General features: G+C 52.0%; 9 protein-coding genes across 9 annotated transcripts; 4 read left to right on the forward strand and 5 right to left on the reverse strand.

Moving 5' to 3' along the window:
• Positions 1-33: 33 nt before the first annotated feature.
• Positions 34-1646, forward strand: BO83DRAFT_121750 (putative RING finger domain protein). The gene is made up of 2 exons (XM_025526031.1): positions 34-1070; positions 1140-1646. Exons 1-2 carry the CDS (start codon positions 179-181, stop codon positions 1460-1462), a joined length of 1215 nt encoding a protein of 404 aa, XP_025384306.1. The 5' UTR covers positions 34-178; the 3' UTR covers positions 1463-1646.
• On the reverse strand, positions 1645-3134 carry BO83DRAFT_381498 (DNA/RNA non-specific endonuclease). The gene has a single exon (XM_025532006.1). It carries the CDS (start codon positions 2839-2841, stop codon positions 1831-1833), a length of 1011 nt encoding a protein of 336 aa, XP_025384307.1. The 5' UTR covers positions 2842-3134; the 3' UTR covers positions 1645-1830.
• Positions 3135-3354: 220 nt separating this feature from the next.
• On the forward strand, positions 3355-4458 carry BO83DRAFT_368183 (uncharacterized protein). Its single transcript, XM_025529807.1, has 2 exons — positions 3355-3395; positions 3487-4458. The coding sequence occupies exon 2, from the start codon at positions 3537-3539 to the stop codon at positions 4215-4217; it is 681 nt and encodes a 226-aa protein (XP_025384308.1). The 5' UTR covers positions 3355-3395; positions 3487-3536; the 3' UTR covers positions 4218-4458.
• Positions 4459-4861: 403 nt separating this feature from the next.
• BO83DRAFT_440374 (uncharacterized protein) lies at positions 4862-5454 on the reverse strand (the record flags this gene model as incomplete). Its single annotated transcript, XM_025536255.1, has 1 exon — positions 4862-5454. The coding sequence occupies exon 1, from the start codon at positions 5330-5332 to the stop codon at positions 4862-4864; it is 471 nt and encodes a 156-aa protein (XP_025384309.1). The 5' UTR covers positions 5333-5454.
• A 2196-nt stretch (positions 5455-7650) lies between these two features.
• On the forward strand, positions 7651-9194 carry BO83DRAFT_381501 (Zn(2+) transporter ZRT3). The gene has a single exon (XM_025532007.1). It carries the CDS (start codon positions 7859-7861, stop codon positions 9062-9064), a length of 1206 nt encoding a protein of 401 aa, XP_025384310.1. The 5' UTR covers positions 7651-7858; the 3' UTR covers positions 9065-9194.
• A 37-nt stretch (positions 9195-9231) lies between these two features.
• Positions 9232-10877, reverse strand: BO83DRAFT_381502 (splicing regulator NSRP1-like domain-containing protein). The gene has a single exon (XM_025532008.1). The coding sequence runs from the start codon at positions 10820-10822 to the stop codon at positions 9377-9379; it is 1446 nt and encodes a 481-aa protein (XP_025384311.1). The 5' UTR covers positions 10823-10877; the 3' UTR covers positions 9232-9376.
• A 213-nt stretch (positions 10878-11090) lies between these two features.
• On the forward strand, positions 11091-11942 carry BO83DRAFT_368191 (TRAPP subunit TRS20). Its single transcript, XM_025529808.1, has 2 exons — positions 11091-11338; positions 11425-11942. The coding sequence occupies exons 1-2, from the start codon at positions 11148-11150 to the stop codon at positions 11813-11815; spliced, it is 582 nt and encodes a 193-aa protein (XP_025384312.1). The 5' UTR covers positions 11091-11147; the 3' UTR covers positions 11816-11942.
• A 3-nt stretch (positions 11943-11945) lies between these two features.
• Positions 11946-13983, reverse strand: BO83DRAFT_381504 (cysteine hydrolase family protein). Its single transcript, XM_025532009.1, has 4 exons — positions 13490-13983; positions 12928-13352; positions 12729-12860; positions 11946-12671 (listed from the first exon to the last, which is right to left on the reverse strand). The coding sequence occupies exons 1-4, from the start codon at positions 13594-13596 to the stop codon at positions 12169-12171; spliced, it is 1167 nt and encodes a 388-aa protein (XP_025384313.1). The 5' UTR covers positions 13597-13983; the 3' UTR covers positions 11946-12168.
• Positions 13984-14465: 482 nt separating this feature from the next.
• On the reverse strand, positions 14466-15651 carry BO83DRAFT_321421 (DUF3716 domain-containing protein; the record flags this gene model as incomplete). The annotated part of the gene is made up of 3 exons (XM_025527853.1): positions 14466-15081; positions 15133-15514; positions 15564-15651. The coding sequence occupies 3 exons, from the start codon at positions 15649-15651 to the stop codon at positions 14466-14468; spliced, it is 1086 nt and encodes a 361-aa protein (XP_025384314.1).
• Between the last annotated feature and the right edge of the window lie 1517 nt (positions 15652-17168).

A 17168-nucleotide genomic window follows, 5' to 3' on the forward strand; every position in this document is an offset into this window, starting at 1 on the left:
CTCGCTGAATATCTGAATTGGTGTTACCGGAAGCTTCATCCCCTCATCTACCCACATAACTTACTCCGCACCGACCCTCCGACCTCCGATCCCCACTCCGCAATATCTTCTCCCTCGCCGATGCTCCATCCATAACCTCACATCAACCAATCCACCTCCCCCGCAGAGAATCACCACCATGGCGCACTCTAAGCGCAACACCTCTCTTCCACACTTTACCTCCTACGAGCGCGATCTCCTCAAATCAAGCTGGGGCACCAAACGCGGCGTCATCGGCCGCGACTCTTTCCTCCCATTCGGCTCGTGTCGACTCTGCCTACACCCGGCGCGGGAACCCGTCGTCGCCTGCGCCACCAACGGAGATCTCTTCTGTCGCGAATGCGCCATCAGCGACCTTCTCGCCCAGCGACAGGAGATTAAGCGCCTTGAAAAGGAACGCGATGAAGCCAAAAAGCGTCTTGCAGAAGAGGAGGAGCGGGCATTAGATGAAGCGCGAACACGGGAACTCCGTGATTTTGAACTAGTGAGCATGGGGTTAGATGCAGCAGCGAAGAAAAACAACGGGTCAAGCCAATCACAGAATGACGAGAGCTCCAAGAAACGGAAAGCAGATACTACAGAAGCATTGGCTGCTTTCAAAGCGCGAGAGGTAGAAGTGGACGGGAAGCGGAAGAAGGTGTTTGAGTTGGATGATAAAGAGATGGCTAGAATTGCGCGCGAGGAGCAGGAACGCCTGAGGGATGAGTTGAAGAAAGAAAAGGTCTACTACTATTGTCAAACCCCCCTTGGTAAGAAGCTCACTGACCATCCCCAGGAAGCAAATAAATCAGCCCTCCCATCCTTTTGGGTCCCCTCGCTCACACCCACCACCGACCCGAACGAAATCGCCGCCAACAAAACCATTAAACTAACACCCATTTGCCCTGCTTCTACCGACTCCAACCGCCACAGCTACTCCCTCAAATCCTTAGTCGAGGTGCACTTCACCGAAGAAAAGACCTCCGATGGCTCCCCGGCCCGTGTCTGCCCAAGCTGCAAGAAAACACTGACGAACGGGCTCAAAGCAATGCGTATGATTACCGCCTTACCCACCGCATATTGCCTCAACGCGAATACTAACCTAATTCTACTACATCCAGTAACGAAACCCTGCGGCCATGTCATTTGCCAACCATGCGTCAACAAATTCATGACTCCGCACGATGCACCGGACCCACACGCCTCGAAAGAAGAACAGGAGCAGACCGCTGCCCTACATGGGCGAATTCTATGCTACGTCTGCGAGACGGATGTTACGCCGTCAAATGACAGTAACAAGGATTCCGCGTCGTCGGGGAAGAAGAAAAAGAAGGATAAGGAGGGTATCCGGCCTGGCTTGGTGGAGGTGAGCTCCGAAGGGACAGGGTTTGCGGGGAGAGGCGGGAATGTTGCAACTAAGTCGGGGGTTGCCTTTCAGTGTTGATATGGTCTGCTTACAAGTCAGTATTGGCGTGGAGTTGGTGAGTGGTTTGATGCTGGGTTCAGTGTGTGTGGATAAAAGCCGCGCTGGGGCGCAGAAGTTGGGTTATCAACAGACTGCCTAGACAGCGCTATGGCTATATATCTATATCTATATCTATACGACCCGGGTAAAACACATCATGTGCGATCAATATGTATACATATATAGATGCAATGTCAATCTATACAGAGCCGAAATCGACCTAAGGATATCCCTGGCCATGCAAAGGGAATAATGATAAGTCTAAAATACAAATGAAGGAAACCCCCTCCCTTCCAACTCACTATCCACAAACCCTCCATATCTCACTCTACACCACCAAACCAGATCTATTTCTTCTTGCTGGCATTGTTAAACTCCCTCACGACAACATCACACTTAACCTCCTGACACAGTCTCTTCCTGCGGCCAGCATCCAACTTGGCCGCAAACTCCAGACCACTAGCCCGCTCGACAGCCTCAAGCGGCACCTCAAACTCCGTCAAGCGCTTATCATTCGAGATCCTAGCATTAGGGAGCACAAACGCACCCAGCGCAACCTTACCCGCCGTAGCGGGGCCCTCCTCCGCATACACGACCTTGTAGAAGTGGGTCGGGACAGCAACATTCGGTGGGTTTCCAATAACCTCATACGAGACACGCCACTTTCCATCCTGATCGCGGTGCGGCAAGTAAAGAGGACCAGTAACCACGCGCACGGAGGGGTACTTCTTCGTCAAGTCACGGCAAAACTCCTCAAAGTGGGCCCAGTAGTCGCGGTTGAACCCCTCGCCGACCTGCGGACACATGTTCGACAGCGCGAAGGTCGCGTCCATGGCGTCCTGCGACCATTTGGCGTCCGCGGCGGGCACCTGGTGGCCGCGGTCGTAGCCGGAGCGGAAGTAGTCGGACAGTTTGGCGCGGAATAGCGGCGGGATCGTGGTGTCTTCGAAGAATGTGCTGCCCTTGCGGTCGGCGTTCTTTTGCGCCAGAGACTGTGGGGTGATGTGTTCGGCCACCCAGGATGGGTTGCGTGTGCGACGGTCGTAGGCGCCGGCTAGGGGCGCCGAGAGGAGAGTGTCGGCTACCGGACCGGGGAAGCCATATTGGTAGATGCCGGCTGGGTCGACGGGGAAGCCGCTGGTCGGGGTGGGTTTGGGGGCGAGAGAGGGAGCGGCGGGTTGAGGGGCGGGGAGTTTGGAGGAGGAGGTGGTGGTCGGAGGGTGAGGAGGGAGTTGTTGTTGGGGGAGTGGTTGCTGCTGCTGTTGTGGTTGGGGTCGAGGAGAGTAGAAGAGAGCCGTCAGACCGGCGCCCGTGGCGGCACTGGCGGCGGCGATGGCCGCGAAGGTGGCCTTGGACATGGTTGGCGGTGATGGAGGGAGGGAGGATGTCCAAGGGGAGGAGGAGAGGAGAGGAAGGATAAGGATGAAAGAGATGGATGGATAGAATCGGGACGGAGAAAAAAGTGGATTGCCGAAGAGAGTAAAATTGATGCTGAAGCGGAGACCAATCAGCGGGCGGCAATCAGATGATCGGGAAGTATAGCCTGAACGATCCCAAAAGGGTAATCTACAAACACCGTGTCACTGGTAAGTTTTGGTCTTCACTTGTCTGGAGGAGTGCAACTGCCACTGGTGACTGTGTATGGGCTAAGATATTGAAAGGAAATGACCGGAAATTCCCTGATAGCTGCTTCGAGACTTCTTTATATGCTATGCCAGCTTCGATGCCACGCTGGTCGGATGATCACCGTGTGCAGATGACCTACTGACCATGATGAAATGCCCCGGACTCCACATTGCATTCCCTGCAGCTATAAGGTCACTGGCAAAGGCTCGGTGAAGGACAGGAGATTCCCTGCAGTCAATCTAGAAGCATCCCAACTCTAAACAGGCAATTCCCGAGCAGCCTAGTAGTGAGCATTGAATCAACCCGTTCTACTAGTTGAGGCTATGCATTCTAATCAACTTAATTTCCCAGAATATGGCATCTATCATCCATTTACTCTTTTCTCTCACAGTCTGTGATTTGCACCATCCTTCTTCATCCCATAATCATGGAATATACACAGGCACGCCGCATCAATGGGGAAATCGTCCGGAAAATCAGCACGTCAGAAGACGAAATACTAGCAGATAAAATCGACTTTGACCTGACCATGGACAGTGTGCATCAGTGGTACGTTCAAGTCAGGGAAAAGCTCAAGAAATGGCATTTACAAGACCTTGTCAATCTTAAACTCCCTTATCCTCCTAAGGACGATTCCTCCACCTGGGAGAACTGGAAATATCTATCAGATTGCGTCAAAATCTACATACTTCACAACATACCAAAGGGGTATATCTTCGATCCTCGCTTTACGCCGCAGGCCACGAAATACGCCGACGTCCTATTAGAGACATGCCTCAAAATCGCCTCGACTCCCATTGCTAAAAATTTGGTGATACGGTACAGGGGTCTGATGGACTTTAGCCAAAGCGCTCCCCATGTTTTATACAAGGATGACGTTGAGTTGTTGGCAAGAATTATTTCATCGTGCAACGAGCTGGATCCAACGTTCATCTCGCCTCTTCAGGCTACTTGCATTCTGCTTTCGCGACTCTCAAAGCGAAACTCGGAAGGTGCTAACTACGCGCACATCGTCTATGCAAGGACTACCCCCGAGGAAGCCTCGAATCTGACCTGGGACGACTTCAACAAGCTTTGGGAGGAGCTATTGCACATGGGGATTCCTTGAGATTCTCAGGGTTGAGGCGAGGTTTTGGAATTTATCTTGCTGAAGACGGAAATATGAAGAACGAAAATTGAAATCCAAGATGTCTTGCTGAGAGCAGTCCAACTCATTCTCTTAACTTTTTGATGCGTCTTTCTTGTACATAGTGCTATCATGGGATATTGTATGGTCATTACGACGGGCGGGCTATCGGTGACCTGGCTGTAGGCACGATCATGTTCATTTTCCGTCGCTTGTATTTAGCAGGCTTTAAGGTTGTCTTCATGTATATGCGGTGCGCATACTTGTTCTTGTAGCTAATATAGAAGACATGCTGAGGTTGACTTGCGTCTCTCAGGTGTAGTAATGATCTACGCTCTTGGCTATGCATTGACAACCTGGCAATCCCTTCTATGTTCTTACATCACTACAACGCTACGCGCATATTGCAAGAAGATCAAAGTGCATCACATTATCGGCAGGCCACTGCTAAGAAGCAAGCCATTGACACTGATTTCTGCCCCAGTCTGCATATGCATTCATACATCGCCCCTCCTTCATCCAAATAGTCCACTATAGCACATCCATCAATCCCATTCTTCGCAATTCCTCCTTATCTCAAGCTCCTCCCACCCCTCCAAACCCCACCGTGTAAAGTATCAACCACCTCAGATACAGTGGTGCTGTCGCAAACAGACATGACAATCGGTATAGGTCAGGCAGATGGCGGAATTGAAGCATCTAGGGTGAGAACAACGAAGTGGACGATTAGTGTCCTGAACATCATTAACGTCTCTTTTCTTGCTGGTGGTATCACCTTGGTCTCCGGCATTGCCAGCCAGCTTCGCCTCTGCTTGCAGGGCCTCGACTTCAGCCAAGGCCTGGTCCAACTCGGGACACAGAGAGTCTGCAGCTATAGCAACCACGGTTCCGCTGTCATCTTTCAACATGTAGCCACCATCCTGATCGTACAGGACAGTCTCGGGATTTTCCCGGACTACTTGGTTGAGTTGCTCACGCGTCTCGACCACCTTCGCCCCCTGGGGGATGGGTGCGGTGTAGCGAGTGAGAGACATGGCGGAGCTTGAAGAGACGAGAATCAGAACCAGAAGTTTACCAAAGGATTGGATGGGAGACATGATTGCTTGATGTTGTGCTTTGGAGCGTACCTGCTTAGGAATAGAAATGATAGAGAGAGAAGAGGATGGAGATGCAAACAATCCTCGAGTCGGTGTGGGGGCGGCGATTGAGGGTGCTTTTATATTGGAGATGAGGAGACTTTCTTGCTAGCAAAATGACGATTGTGAGGGATTGATCCAGATGCTTGTGTAGCCCAAGTTGAGAGGGGAAGCGTTTTCGATCAAATCGAATTAATGCTTTTCTAGTGCTGGTTGCCTGCCATCATGTGACGGAAACCCCCTGTACGTCACTCGACGCCGAGGGATAGACTTTGGGTGCCTTTCACGTTGCACTTTATTCATGGCTGGTTTGGCTGGTGCGACAATGTCTCTGGACACCGTGGCTTGCGTGGTTGCACTGCTCGGAGCATATTCCACGTTGTTATATCAACTTGGCTCGTCTTAGCTTTCTCCTTCTCTCCTGACTACTGACTTTTCTCCGACAATTACTTCATGATTTGTCAACAGGTGTTTGATCTTTAATGCGGTTGCATTTGTACCACTTCTATATTCTCCGAATAGTGGCAGCAAGTACAGGCTTATCTGATAACTGTGCAGGGGAGATCAGTCTGCAGGAGAGCCATGGACCGGAGAGCCACTGCGTCAGTCATACACAATTGGCAATCTGAAAGATAGCGAGCATGAATATTCTTCTCTTGTCAAGAATTGCCTCGCCTGGTTTGACAGGCTATACACAGATGACTACCCAGGGCAAGAATGACACTCTTCTACTTCTCCACGACTCCGTCATTTAGAGTCAAATGGACGGTACTTCGGGTTCCGATTCAAGATTTGGGGTCTGACATGTACCAAGAAGGAGAAGTATAAATGCTTCCTAGAGCCTTGGCTTATGAAAACTACGCAGAGGCATTAACCACTGGGAAGGATGAGGTATGGCAGTCATTCTTGGAATCTGGAGTGCTACTGGTGACTGACGATCAACTAAAATCTTAGGCTAACTCGCGCCGACCATTCATGCGGCCCTCAGATCCTCTTACGCCCCATAGTCCCACGCTAATGCAACCGGCAACGCCGAAATACTTGCCCTCGCCGCCATGTTATCTAGCTTTTCTGAGAATGCGCTTCTCCTTGGGAATGGAACATTCAACTAAGGTTACCGTCAGGCTGGTTTAGGGTCGAACGTGTCTGATTAAGGTCCAAGGGTGTCACAATCTCTTGATACTACGTTTCTTTCGCTAGAACGCATGATTAGGTACGCCTGTGGCATATAACGTGAACAGCACCCCGGCTTTTGGATCATGCATTTTTACTGCAAAGCGGACGTATGCCTCCAGAGAAGATGATTCGCTTGCACAAGGAGAGATGCCTTCCGCAGCAATTTGCTAGCAGTTTCAAATGATGGAACTCAGCCTCCTAGGCAAATCAGACGTCTAGTAGAAGTCTAGATCTCGATAGCTGGCAGTCTACACTACATTACAACTTTCATCAGCAGGACCGTAAGGTAAAGTCTACTTTACGCCTTCCGCTCTAGCACAAGAATTGGAGCTCCCATACCGCCAACCATGTTGCGCGTCGCATGCATGGGCTCACTTCCAGGGAGGACGTACATACTACTATACGCTTGTCACGGACTCCGAGCCATTCAGGGCTGTTGCCTGGCCCTGGCCCTGGCAATATATCGTAAGTTTAGACATACTGCTACGTGACTCGCCCTAACCCATAGCGTTGCTGCAGCTCATGGCCCGATGAGAAATTAGCCTGGGGACCTTGGAGTCTGGTGGTAGGGCGACTAGCGGACAGGAGCGTTGGAGGCGCGATGAGTTGTACAAGGGGCTCGGGAGGGGGACGGGGCTCCGAGCAGCGTATTATCATCTTCTTTAAAACTTGGTAGTTTAAACCTCGCCCGAGTGGCTCCTCGATGAACCTCCCCAACGGCGCTGCAGAGACGCAGTGAAAGGGCGATTCGTTGGCTGCAGGCAAGGGGAGAAAAAGAAAGAAGTTCAAGAGGAACAAAGCCGCTGTTTGGATCAAAGCAGCGTTGTTGCCCGCAAGGTCCCCAGGTTATCTAATCGCCCGCCGCGTGACATGATATCATGAAATCCAAGACTCCCCCAAACTCTCTTTCCTTTCCCCTTTGAAAAGTCTCGTTCTTTCTTCCCCGTCAGTATCTTTTCGCTGGCATTAATTGCTGGCATTCTCGCCTTCTATTCATCATGGCTGCCAGCAATGACCTACGGGGCTGGGTCATGAGCGCCGTATCAGGCGTGGGTAAGTCTTTCTCTGTATAGTACTTAAGTTTCGCTAGCTAACATAATCCAGCCTGTGTCTTGGGATCGGCCGTCATTTGTGTGGATCTTGTTTTACGGCGATTGTCTCGCCGCAAAAGCTTCCAGATCGTCCATAACAATGGCTTCTTATCTGCGTCACTGAGTCTGAGCGCGGGCGTCATGGTATTTCTCTTTTGACTAGTTGACCCTAACTTTGGTACCATACTGACCGTGCTAGCTTTACACTTCTCTCTATAGCATGCTGCCTACTTCTCATCGGTACCTGACTCGAGCTGGCTTGTCCCCTTCGCTTGCTGCATACGTGCTTATCGGCCTCTTTCTGGCGGGCGCGGTCATCATCCGTTTGGCATCGGCACTATTGCATCGCTACATACCGTCACATGTCGTCGACTGTGCTCATACCCATGAGCCACACCCCACCTCTGATCATGGACACGGGGGCAAGCCAGACGGTCATTCGCACTCCCACGGCCCTAACCATCTGAATGAGCGAACTCCTCTTTTGACTCATAAGTCTTCCCCGGCCACTGTGACCGTCCCCGCTGCTGGCGAAGACCCAGGCGCACTTGTGCGAAGGGAATCCCTGCATATCCGCTTGACACGACGCATTAGTCGTCTGGTTGGCGGAGTCAAATCACATTGCGATGAGAATGGTCCTTGTTTTGGCTTCTCGCAGGCGTGCGGGCACGAATGCACTAAGACTCTCGAGGGACCAGAAATCTCTGTCCTGGATGACGGCACCGTGCGCCCGCCGCTGCCGCACCCCCACAGTATATCCGTGCAAGTCGACTCGGCACGACTAGATGATCTGGAGGCAAACCTGCCATCCTCGCAAATCCGACGTCAAGAGGCGAGTTCCTCTTCTTCCCGGACCGGGCTTCTTGACGACCAGGATATGGCGCCTGAAGACGGGACTAAGCCGCCACCCAATCCCCAACACCATCACCATGTGCCACAGAACGCCTTTCTCTCCATTGGTCTGCAGACTTCGATAGCGATTGCGCTGCACAAGTTGCCGGAGGGGTTTATCACCTATGCAACGAACCATGCGAGCCCGACTTTAGGTCTCACGGTTTTCTTGGCTCTTTTCATCCACAACATCAGCGAAGGGTTCGCCATGGCCTTACCACTGTATCTCGCGCTGCATTCGCGCGGCTGGGCCATGTTCTGGTCAAGCTTGCTAGGTGGCATCAGCCAACCTGCAGGCGCGGCGCTGGCAGCTCTCTGGATATGGGGTGCTCGACGTGCTAATGGCGACGACGCCGCTGGCCCGTCCTGGGGTGTCTACGGCGGTATGTTTGCCGCGACGGCGGGCGTCATGATCTCAGTTGCTCTGCAGCTGTTCAGCGAAGGCCTTACCTTAACTCACAATCGAGGAATGTGCACTGGGTTCGCTATTGGAGGAATGGTTCTGATGGGGCTCAGTTTCGCCCTGACCGCATAGTCATACTAAACGGCGTTGGTGGTAAAAAGTATTTCAAGATGCAGCGCATTCTTATACTAGAACACTTAGCATTTCCGGCGTTAAGTTTATGATTAGGAACGAGTAACGAAAAACCAAATATATGTCTCACTACTAGTCCACTTGCCGGTTCGCCCCGTAATACAGAGAGAGATATTGCCACTACCATTTAAGTACCCGAAGTCGGAATCATACCATTCCATTATAACCGCCAATCATTCATTATATCATACACTATACAGGATCCATACCCAATGCCAGCTATATGCAATCTGCCATTCACAAAGTAGACAATCACGCCTTCTTCGCAGCAGCCTCGCGCTCCCTCTTTCTGGCCAAATACCTCTCCTTCGCACTCATGACATCCCCCTCCGTCTTGCGACTGCGACTCCGCTCCGCAATCTCCTTCTGCCGCGCCGCCTCGGCCTCCTCCTCCTGTCTCGCCCGCTCCTCCAACTGCGACGCAATCATCTCCGTCTGGCGCGCACGCTGTCCACCACGTTCGGCCTGCTTCTGCGCCCCAAACCTCGAAGCCTGTACCGCAGCCCTCGACGCCGCCGCAGCTGCCGCATCCTTCTCCTTCTGCGTCTGCTTCGGCTTCGGCGCAACATTCAACCCCGCCGACAACAACTGCCTCTTATCCACCACCTGACCCTCATCATTAACCGCAATATGCGCCCCCTTGGCATTCAACTCCTCCGCCATCTGCGCCTCACTCTTTTCCTTCTTCTCTCCCTCCTCCTTCTCCTCCTCACCCACACCACCCTCCTTCACCTTCTTCGCCGCCTCCTCCGCCGCCTTCACAACAGCCTCATGCCTCTCCTCCCCACGCGACAACATATCCCGATAAAAGTCCACCATCCCAGACCCCCCATTCTTCTTCCGTCTCTCCTCCTCCTCTTTCTCCCGCGCCTCTTCCTCCGCCTGCACCCGCCGCAACTCCTCCTGTTGCGCCTTATACGCCGCCGTCACGAACTTCTCCTTGTCTGCGAACTCGTCGCCCTCCGCTTCGCGCTCCTTCGCGAGCAGACGATCCCGCGCTCGCATTTGATCCCGTTTGCGGATCTCCGCGCTGCGCAGCAACGACGTCATGTATTTCGGCACGGTCGAGCCGCTCTCGCTGCCGTCTGAGGCCTTTTTGTCCTTGTTGGGTTTCGCGTGTAGGCTGTCGTAGACCGCGTCGTAGGAGTAGATTGTTGGGTCGAGTTCGGAGGCTTCCGCGGCATGTTTTCGGCTGCTGTGGAGGGCGGATAGGTTGGTGTAGGGTTTTGTGGTGTCGATGTCTTTGGACTTGGGTTTGGGTTTGCTGCTGGTGGAGGGGTTGAGGCCATAGGTGGGGGTGTTTGTTGCTTCTTCTTCTCCTTCTTCGTCGGAGGCGTCCGCGAATATGGAGCTCTTGTTGAGCGGTTTCATGTTCGGTGGTTTGGGTGCGCCGGATAATGATGATGATGATGATGCGCCGGGAGCGAGGAGCTTGCGTTTCGCGGGGCGAGCTTCCTCTTCTTGGTGTTCGGTAGGAGTGAGATCGTCAAGGCCGCCTATCGTCGTAATTTCAATTGCACTGCTGTCGCCGCCATTGCCGCTGCTGGGGCCTTTCTTGACACTGGTAGTAGGTTGGGATTCATCGTCGTCGGAGTCGTCGCCGAAGATAGGTTTCTTGCGTTTCGGCGCGGGGGGGTTAGGTCGAGAGATGGGTTTGGAGGGGGGGTTGAGGCCGAAGCCTAGCTTTGGGGGAGGCATATTATCCCTTTGTTTTCCTTAGCCGAGTTGATAGGTATATATTTGTATATATTCCGTAGACCTTAAGAAGACGAGGTGAGGAAGATGAAGATGAAGCTAGTAGAAACCCATGATGCACGTCACGTGGACCCCTACCTACCCTTCCCTTAACCTTCCCGAAATTGATTTTCTTATCTTATCACACGTGACACATTACTTGCTCCCCTGGCCCCCATCTCATCTCCGATTCCCCGAAAGCCACAAGTAAATACCGTAGTTAACTAGTGGCCCGCAACACCACCACAGGACAACAACCCCAAGAACCCAAGAATCAGGCAAAACAAAAATGTCCTACTACTTCACAATCCTCTCCCCGACGGACGTCCCCTTGTTCAACATCGCCTTCGGCACATCCAAGTCCGGGGGCGACGGGATCGCCCGTTTCCGATTCCCGGATACAGCGCAGTACATGAACCAGTTTATTATCCATTCGAGTTTGGATATTGTTGAGGAGGCGCAGTGGATGAATGGGAATATGTATGTTTCCTTCTTCCTCCCTTTATATCTACTAACTATGTGTGGAATTGAAGTGCATGCTAATGATGATGATTGATGTCTGGCAGGTACTTAAAACACATCGACACCTACCCCCCCGCATCAGCATACATCTCCGCGTTCTTGACCCCCTCCGGGGCAAGGTTCCTTCTTCTGCATCAGCCGCCTCAATTAGCGTCGAATAGCGGTCAGGGCGCCGGTGGGAGTGGTTCGATGGGCGGGTCGATGTCCGGGTCGTTGTTGTTGGGGTCTGCGGGCGGGTCGTCGCGCGCGTCGGCGAGCTCGATAGCTAATAATCCGACGTCGCCGCAGACGGAGGAGGCGGTGCGGCAGTTTATGACTGAGGTGTATGAGAATTATGTGAAGACGGTGATGAGTCCGTTTTATAGGCAGGGGATGGAGATTAAGAGTCCCGTGTTTAGGGGGAGGGTTACGGCTGCGGGGAGGAAGTGGTTATAGGGTTGAGATGTTTTTGTTGTTGTTGCTGTTGATTTGTTGTTTATGGGTTGGTCTTGGTTGGGTTGAGGCGTTTAGTGGTTACTGCTCTCTCTACATGGTGTTTGGAAGATACCAGATTCTATTCAATGTATGCATGTCCATAAATCGTATTCATAGCTTCGTTACTATTTCTTGTCCTTGTCCGTCCTGATGATGACTTCTCTATCCCGGTGGCAGAACGTTCCTCCAATGTTGACAGCGCTGAATGATATCCCAGAGTTGATCCCGATAAAGTCAGAAGCCTCTGTGGGCGAGGAGTAGCAAAGAGGTAAAAGAAAAAAAAGGCAAAAGTTGGACCATCTCCACGACACCTATCATACCGTCATCTGCGGAGCCAGCTTCTTCACAGTCACGGCTTTAAAGTTCTCCACTGCATGCATCACGTCCTCTAGTCTGGCTACTGCCCCGAAGATACCACCCTCCATCTTAATTGACTCAATGGCACTCACATGAAGGGACGGCTCACTGGCCGCAGTTCCGTCTTCCAGCACCACGCAGTCAAAGCCCCGGTCGTTGGCCTCGCGCATAGTCGTCGCAACGCACACATCGGTCGTTACACCTACTAACACCAGGTTCTTGATGCCGCGATTGCGGAGGATGAGTTCGAAGTCGGTATGTGCAAACGCGCTCCGCCCTGGCTTGTCGATTACCGGTTCCCCGTGGACTGGGTACAATTCGTCAACGGTGTCGTGACCCACCTCGCCACGTATCAGCAGACGGCCTAGGGGTCCGGGAGATCCAATCCCCATGCCAGAAGCATTGTTTTGTGAACGGTAGGCCTCTCTACTAGACAGCGTCGACAAATCGGGCCGATGTCCTGGACGACGTCAGTAATCGATAGGAAAAGAGAGGGAATGTCGAGACTTTCTCCTACCTTCCCGAGTGTGGTATATGGGAAAACCGGATGAACGGAATGCATTCAGCAGATGTTGTAGTTTAGGAATTAGTGCCTGATTAGCCGATATGTCGTAGCCCTGAAGGCTCATGTATCCACCCGGCAAACAGACTGCGTTGGCATCCCATTAGTAAAAAGCTGAGCCAGGACCCACACGACCACATGGAATCATACGCACAGTCCTTTTGCATGTCAATAATTACTAACGCCGTCGTATAGGGGGTCAGCGTCGCATCGTGCGGCCAATCGTACGGTACCGCTGCGATCTGGCCCTTACGGACCTTGTGATGAGGGACCTGCCGAGGCTTTTCGACAATCGGGCCGTGGTTGTGTGTGGCGTTCAGGACAGTCAGCGTCCAAATGCCAGGAGTTCCAGCTGCAACTAGCATGAACGGGCAATCCATCAACCGGGATGTGCGCCGCCGCTTCCTAGTCTCCTCAGTGAGCCCGTTGCGCGGGCGATAGTGGCCCCCGCGATCGCATCGCAACCAGACCTTGGCAGTCCGCCCCGGTTTCTTTTCCGTGGGAGTGCTGGACGACTTGACTACGACGTTGTACCCATGAGCTTTTCCGTGTGCCTGCACTGCTGCGAGAAGCGTCGCCCTTTGAGGAAAATCACCACGATGTGAGTTATCAGATCCACTATGGAGCCACAGCGGACCGATCCGCTACCCGACGTGTGGCAAGGGGCACAGAGAGGGTGGGAAAGGAGGAGAGGGAGTGAACGGGGCCAAACTCACTTATCAGGATATGTCCCCTCTGGCGGGGGAAGTAGTTGCATAGACATGTCCGGAATATCCTGTAAGTCACTGGGGGCATCCAGGTTCAGATCGGTAGGATCCGCCATGGTGACAGATGGTGGGGAAGAGAGGGTCTGACAGGACACATCAGCGTCATCAGACAGAGATCCATGACTCTCATTGGGACAGAGGATAGCGCGAGCAGGAAAAATAAAATCAAGAACAGGAGGTCATCGTGTCCATGTGGAAATTGGGGGGGCCCCAGCGAGTGCGTGGAAGCACCTTCTTAAGACAGGGACGGGAACCGGGATTCAATGTGTGCGTGGATATAGCGTCACGACTGGTGTATGCCTTGGGGGCCCCGGGTTGTGGCGGGATCTCAAGCCAGAACACTGGGGTCGTGAGGGTCATAAAAGAGAAGAAACACATACGAGAGGAATGTCACACGCGGGAGCAAGACTTGCCGAAAGCAGTTTCTTCGAGCTCGGGTAGTGAAAAGGTCTCAACAGGGCGAAAGCAATCAGCAGGAGCACGGCTCCGGGAGGACAGAACGGCGTGGCAGGAGAAAGTGAGTGAGTGAGTCGCTGCCGTGTGTGTTCACAAATCATCACGTGATTGTGGCCCGTGCCCGCAGCTCTTCGGCTGTAGTCTTAAAAGCGCGTCTGCCTCTTCACTGTTCGCAACACTCATTCCTCTTCACTTCACACTTCGATGGCTCTTCTTATCCTCTCCAGCTGAGATTCTTCTCTCCATCACGCCCCATCACTTGCCATCCCATAAAAGCTCAGTGGTGGCTCTGTCTTCCATCAAATTCAGGTATAAAAAGAAACACTCTGCATCATCAAGGACATAAGGACATGCTAACGTTCGAGTCAGATAAAAGAAAGGCAAAGAAGAAAGAAAACAAAACAGAAAACAAAGATGAAATGAAAAAAACTCAAAACAGCAACCGAACACGAGCCTCAGAAGAACAAGCTTATTCCTGCTTGTTCTTCTGGGGCTCGTGTTCGATGCTGTACTCAGCGTGCTCGGGTACCTGAGCCAGAAAGCAATCGCCGGCGAGAGGGTATGGGCAGAGCTCCTCTTCGACCTGCGTGGCGGACAACTGTGGCAAGATGTAGCTGTCATCGTCCGGCAAATCTTGCGAGGAGAAGAACTGATAGCTTAGCCCCCCTGCCAACGTGTCGGCGGGGGGGTATGGCCACAGGTACTGGTCAAGTTGCGTGGCGGACGACTGTGGCATGGTGACCATGTCGTCTGCCAGAGTTGACCCCACAGCCATGACCTCGTTAGCAGAGGGGTCGACCAACGAGGTCATAGCTGAGGGGTCAACTCTGGCCTCATCTTCGTTGTCGTTGCTGTTGTTGCTGTTGTTGGCGCCCGTTGGCAGGTTACCCTGCTCTTCAGACGACGGAGTGATGCCAGCGGGCGCAGATTCTTCCGATTGATGTGCTGAGTTATTGGGAGCACTTGATTCGCCCAATTCCTGGGCCTTTGATGTTGAATCTTCATCATTTACGCGCAAAAAATCGAATCCGTCTTCACCAGTCAGCGCCAGGGTCTGTCGCAAGCCACCGTTCGGAAGAACAAGCCTGGAACATCCGCTGTTAGCCAAAATCCCACATTGGTGTCGGACGACTTACTGTGTATCACTCTCGGCCCACATCTCACCCTTTGACTTCTCGAACTTCAATCTGTGGGGGCAATACGTGCCCTGGTGATAAAATATGCAATTCGCACAGGCCGCCCGGTGCAGGGCTCGGCCACCAAGGCTAGGCGAAGTGATGCATTTAGCAAAGGGGCCGAGGGTCTGGCACCTGTCACATCGCTCAACCTCCTCTCCTCGACGGTACAGTAAAGCCGCGGTGACAGCCTCTCTGTCTTTGATACATCTTTCGACGGGTTGGCCATTCTCAAGTTTCCACTCAAGGGGTCTAACAACGTCAAGTACGGTAGCAACTTGCTTGTCGAACTTGGTTATTTTCAGCTTGCTGGTGGCCTCCCGCCTTGCGGCATCGTTCTGGGCTGGTGGTATGTGAGCAGAATGATACGAGATGTATGGGAGGTATCAGACCTTCAGGCAGACGCAGGAAAGCGTCTTTGGCCTCTTGCAGGGCGTCAGCAATACGTCTCTCCACCTCAGCGTTGTCGATGGCTGGCATCTTGTCAACTAGTCTGCTTCGACCAGATCTCAAGATTCGAGACACAGAGAATGTTCAACCAAGCGACACTAATACCGATCGAAACCTTCAAATGAGCTCTCGTGATAGCCTAGTTACTATGATAACTGAGGGTATAAGAAGCGACTAACCAAGAAGCGTTAGCGTCAGAGAGATGTCTTCGGGGGGAAGTGGTGGGCCACGTGTTGCTTTAAGATCATAACAGAAGCAGTGAATGGACTCTCACTGTGCCAGTCATGGCTCAAGGTTGTCCCAGCGAGTCAGAAGAAAGCAAAACTGTCCCAGCAGACCCGCCGGGGTGCTCACAGTGCACTGTGTTGTGCGGTCAGTTGGTGTGGTGGTTCAAGCACAAGGGCTAGTCAGTTCACGACTTCACTCTCCATCTACAGAATGTGCAATGGCCTATATTCATGTGAGGGAGATGCATTTTCATCGAGGTCAGAAGCTGGAGGGTTGTCACCAAGTGTCACAATGTACTGTTGATAATACTGTTGACTATCACACTCTTCAGAAGCCACACTACAATCACCAAACATTGCTAAAGATACTTTCTCATTCCCCCATACCTATAACTCTTTGTAGCCTCCAACAATTCAATCAAGTACTCAACCAAAAATGAACGATACCGTGCAATCCATCCACAATGGGTACTCTCAGCATCTATCGACGCTATAGTAGCTTTGATGAGTCCAATTCAATACACAAAGCTTACCGATCTGAAGTCTCAGCGAAGCCAGCCTGCTACCCATCGTCCAGGTCATCTCCAGTCTTCTGCCTTATGTACTTTTTTCATGTAATATTGATAGGGACAGTCCTGTCTAAGTGTCGAGTGCGCAGATCTCTCTAGAGTTTATCCTCTTTTGATATCTCAGCAAGCTAAGCCATCTTCACTAGAGCCTTGGTAGCTACCACACTTCAGTCATAAATATTGAATGATCTACAACTCACTTGACGACTGGCAATCCCAAGTCAATGTCAAAGCAACATGACTTGCCAGTGAAGTGGTAGCTCATGCCCAGCACGTGGGGAATCCGCCATGGAGAACAACAAAAGATGCTGAAATCTCGTCTCTTTGATGGCTCGTTTCTTGGGTAAAGCAAGGACTAAGTACGCAGGGTTCGGTGAGTCGATGAGTATTAGGACATAACTATTTCATCACACGATGAATCTTGGCGATACCAACCAAAGATAAGCTACTAGAATTGCTTATTCCAGGGGATCTGCTGTCATCTGAAATATCGTTACGATGCAAGTTTAGCTTATCTCCGGGAATTGCTGCTTCAAGGTTCCTCAAGTACTAGGAAATCAGTCGTGCTGAGATAGCATGGTCATTATATGCGTTTATGTTCTTCATTTTAAATATTCGGAGGCATCACATAAGGCAATTCTGAGACCCTTGTTTCAGATGGGATGATCTCTATGTATCAAAATCGATTATTACGGGAAGCAGATGAAAACATACTGTATGGCTGAGGTACCGGGCTGTATTCACCCTCAAG

Source organism: Aspergillus eucalypticola (genome assembly GCF_003184535.1).
Source record: "Aspergillus eucalypticola CBS 122712 chromosome Unknown BO83scaffold_28, whole genome shotgun sequence".
NCBI classification, from domain to species: domain Eukaryota; kingdom Fungi; phylum Ascomycota; class Eurotiomycetes; order Eurotiales; family Aspergillaceae; genus Aspergillus; species Aspergillus eucalypticola.

Coding starts and splice junctions, on each gene's coding strand:
- BO83DRAFT_121750 (XM_025526031.1), top strand. CDS start 179: ATGGCGCACTCTAAGCGCAACACCTCTCTTCCACACTTTACCTCCTAC. Junction 1,071..1,139: donor GAACGGGCTCAAAGCAATGC/GTATGATTACCG, acceptor TACTACATCCAG/TAACGAAACCCTGCGGCCAT.
- BO83DRAFT_381498 (XM_025532006.1), bottom strand. CDS start 2,841: ATGTCCAAGGCCACCTTCGCGGCCATCGCCGCCGCCAGTGCCGCCACG.
- BO83DRAFT_368183 (XM_025529807.1), top strand. CDS start 3,537: ATGGAATATACACAGGCACGCCGCATCAATGGGGAAATCGTCCGGAAA.
- BO83DRAFT_381501 (XM_025532007.1), top strand. CDS start 7,859: ATGCTGCCTACTTCTCATCGGTACCTGACTCGAGCTGGCTTGTCCCCT.
- BO83DRAFT_381502 (XM_025532008.1), bottom strand. CDS start 10,822: ATGCCTCCCCCAAAGCTAGGCTTCGGCCTCAACCCCCCCTCCAAACCC.
- BO83DRAFT_368191 (XM_025529808.1), top strand. CDS start 11,148: ATGTCCTACTACTTCACAATCCTCTCCCCGACGGACGTCCCCTTGTTC. Junction 11,339..11,424: donor CAGTGGATGAATGGGAATAT/GTATGTTTCCTT, acceptor GATGTCTGGCAG/GTACTTAAAACACATCGACA.
- BO83DRAFT_381504 (XM_025532009.1), bottom strand. CDS start 13,596: ATGGCGGATCCTACCGATCTGAACCTGGATGCCCCCAGTGACTTACAG. Junction 13,353..13,489: donor GAGGGGACATATCCTGATAA/GTGAGTTTGGCC, acceptor TTTTCCTCAAAG/GGCGACGCTTCTCGCAGCAG. Junction 12,861..12,927: donor TATTGACATGCAAAAGGACT/GTGCGTATGATT, acceptor ATGCCAACGCAG/TCTGTTTGCCGGGTGGATAC.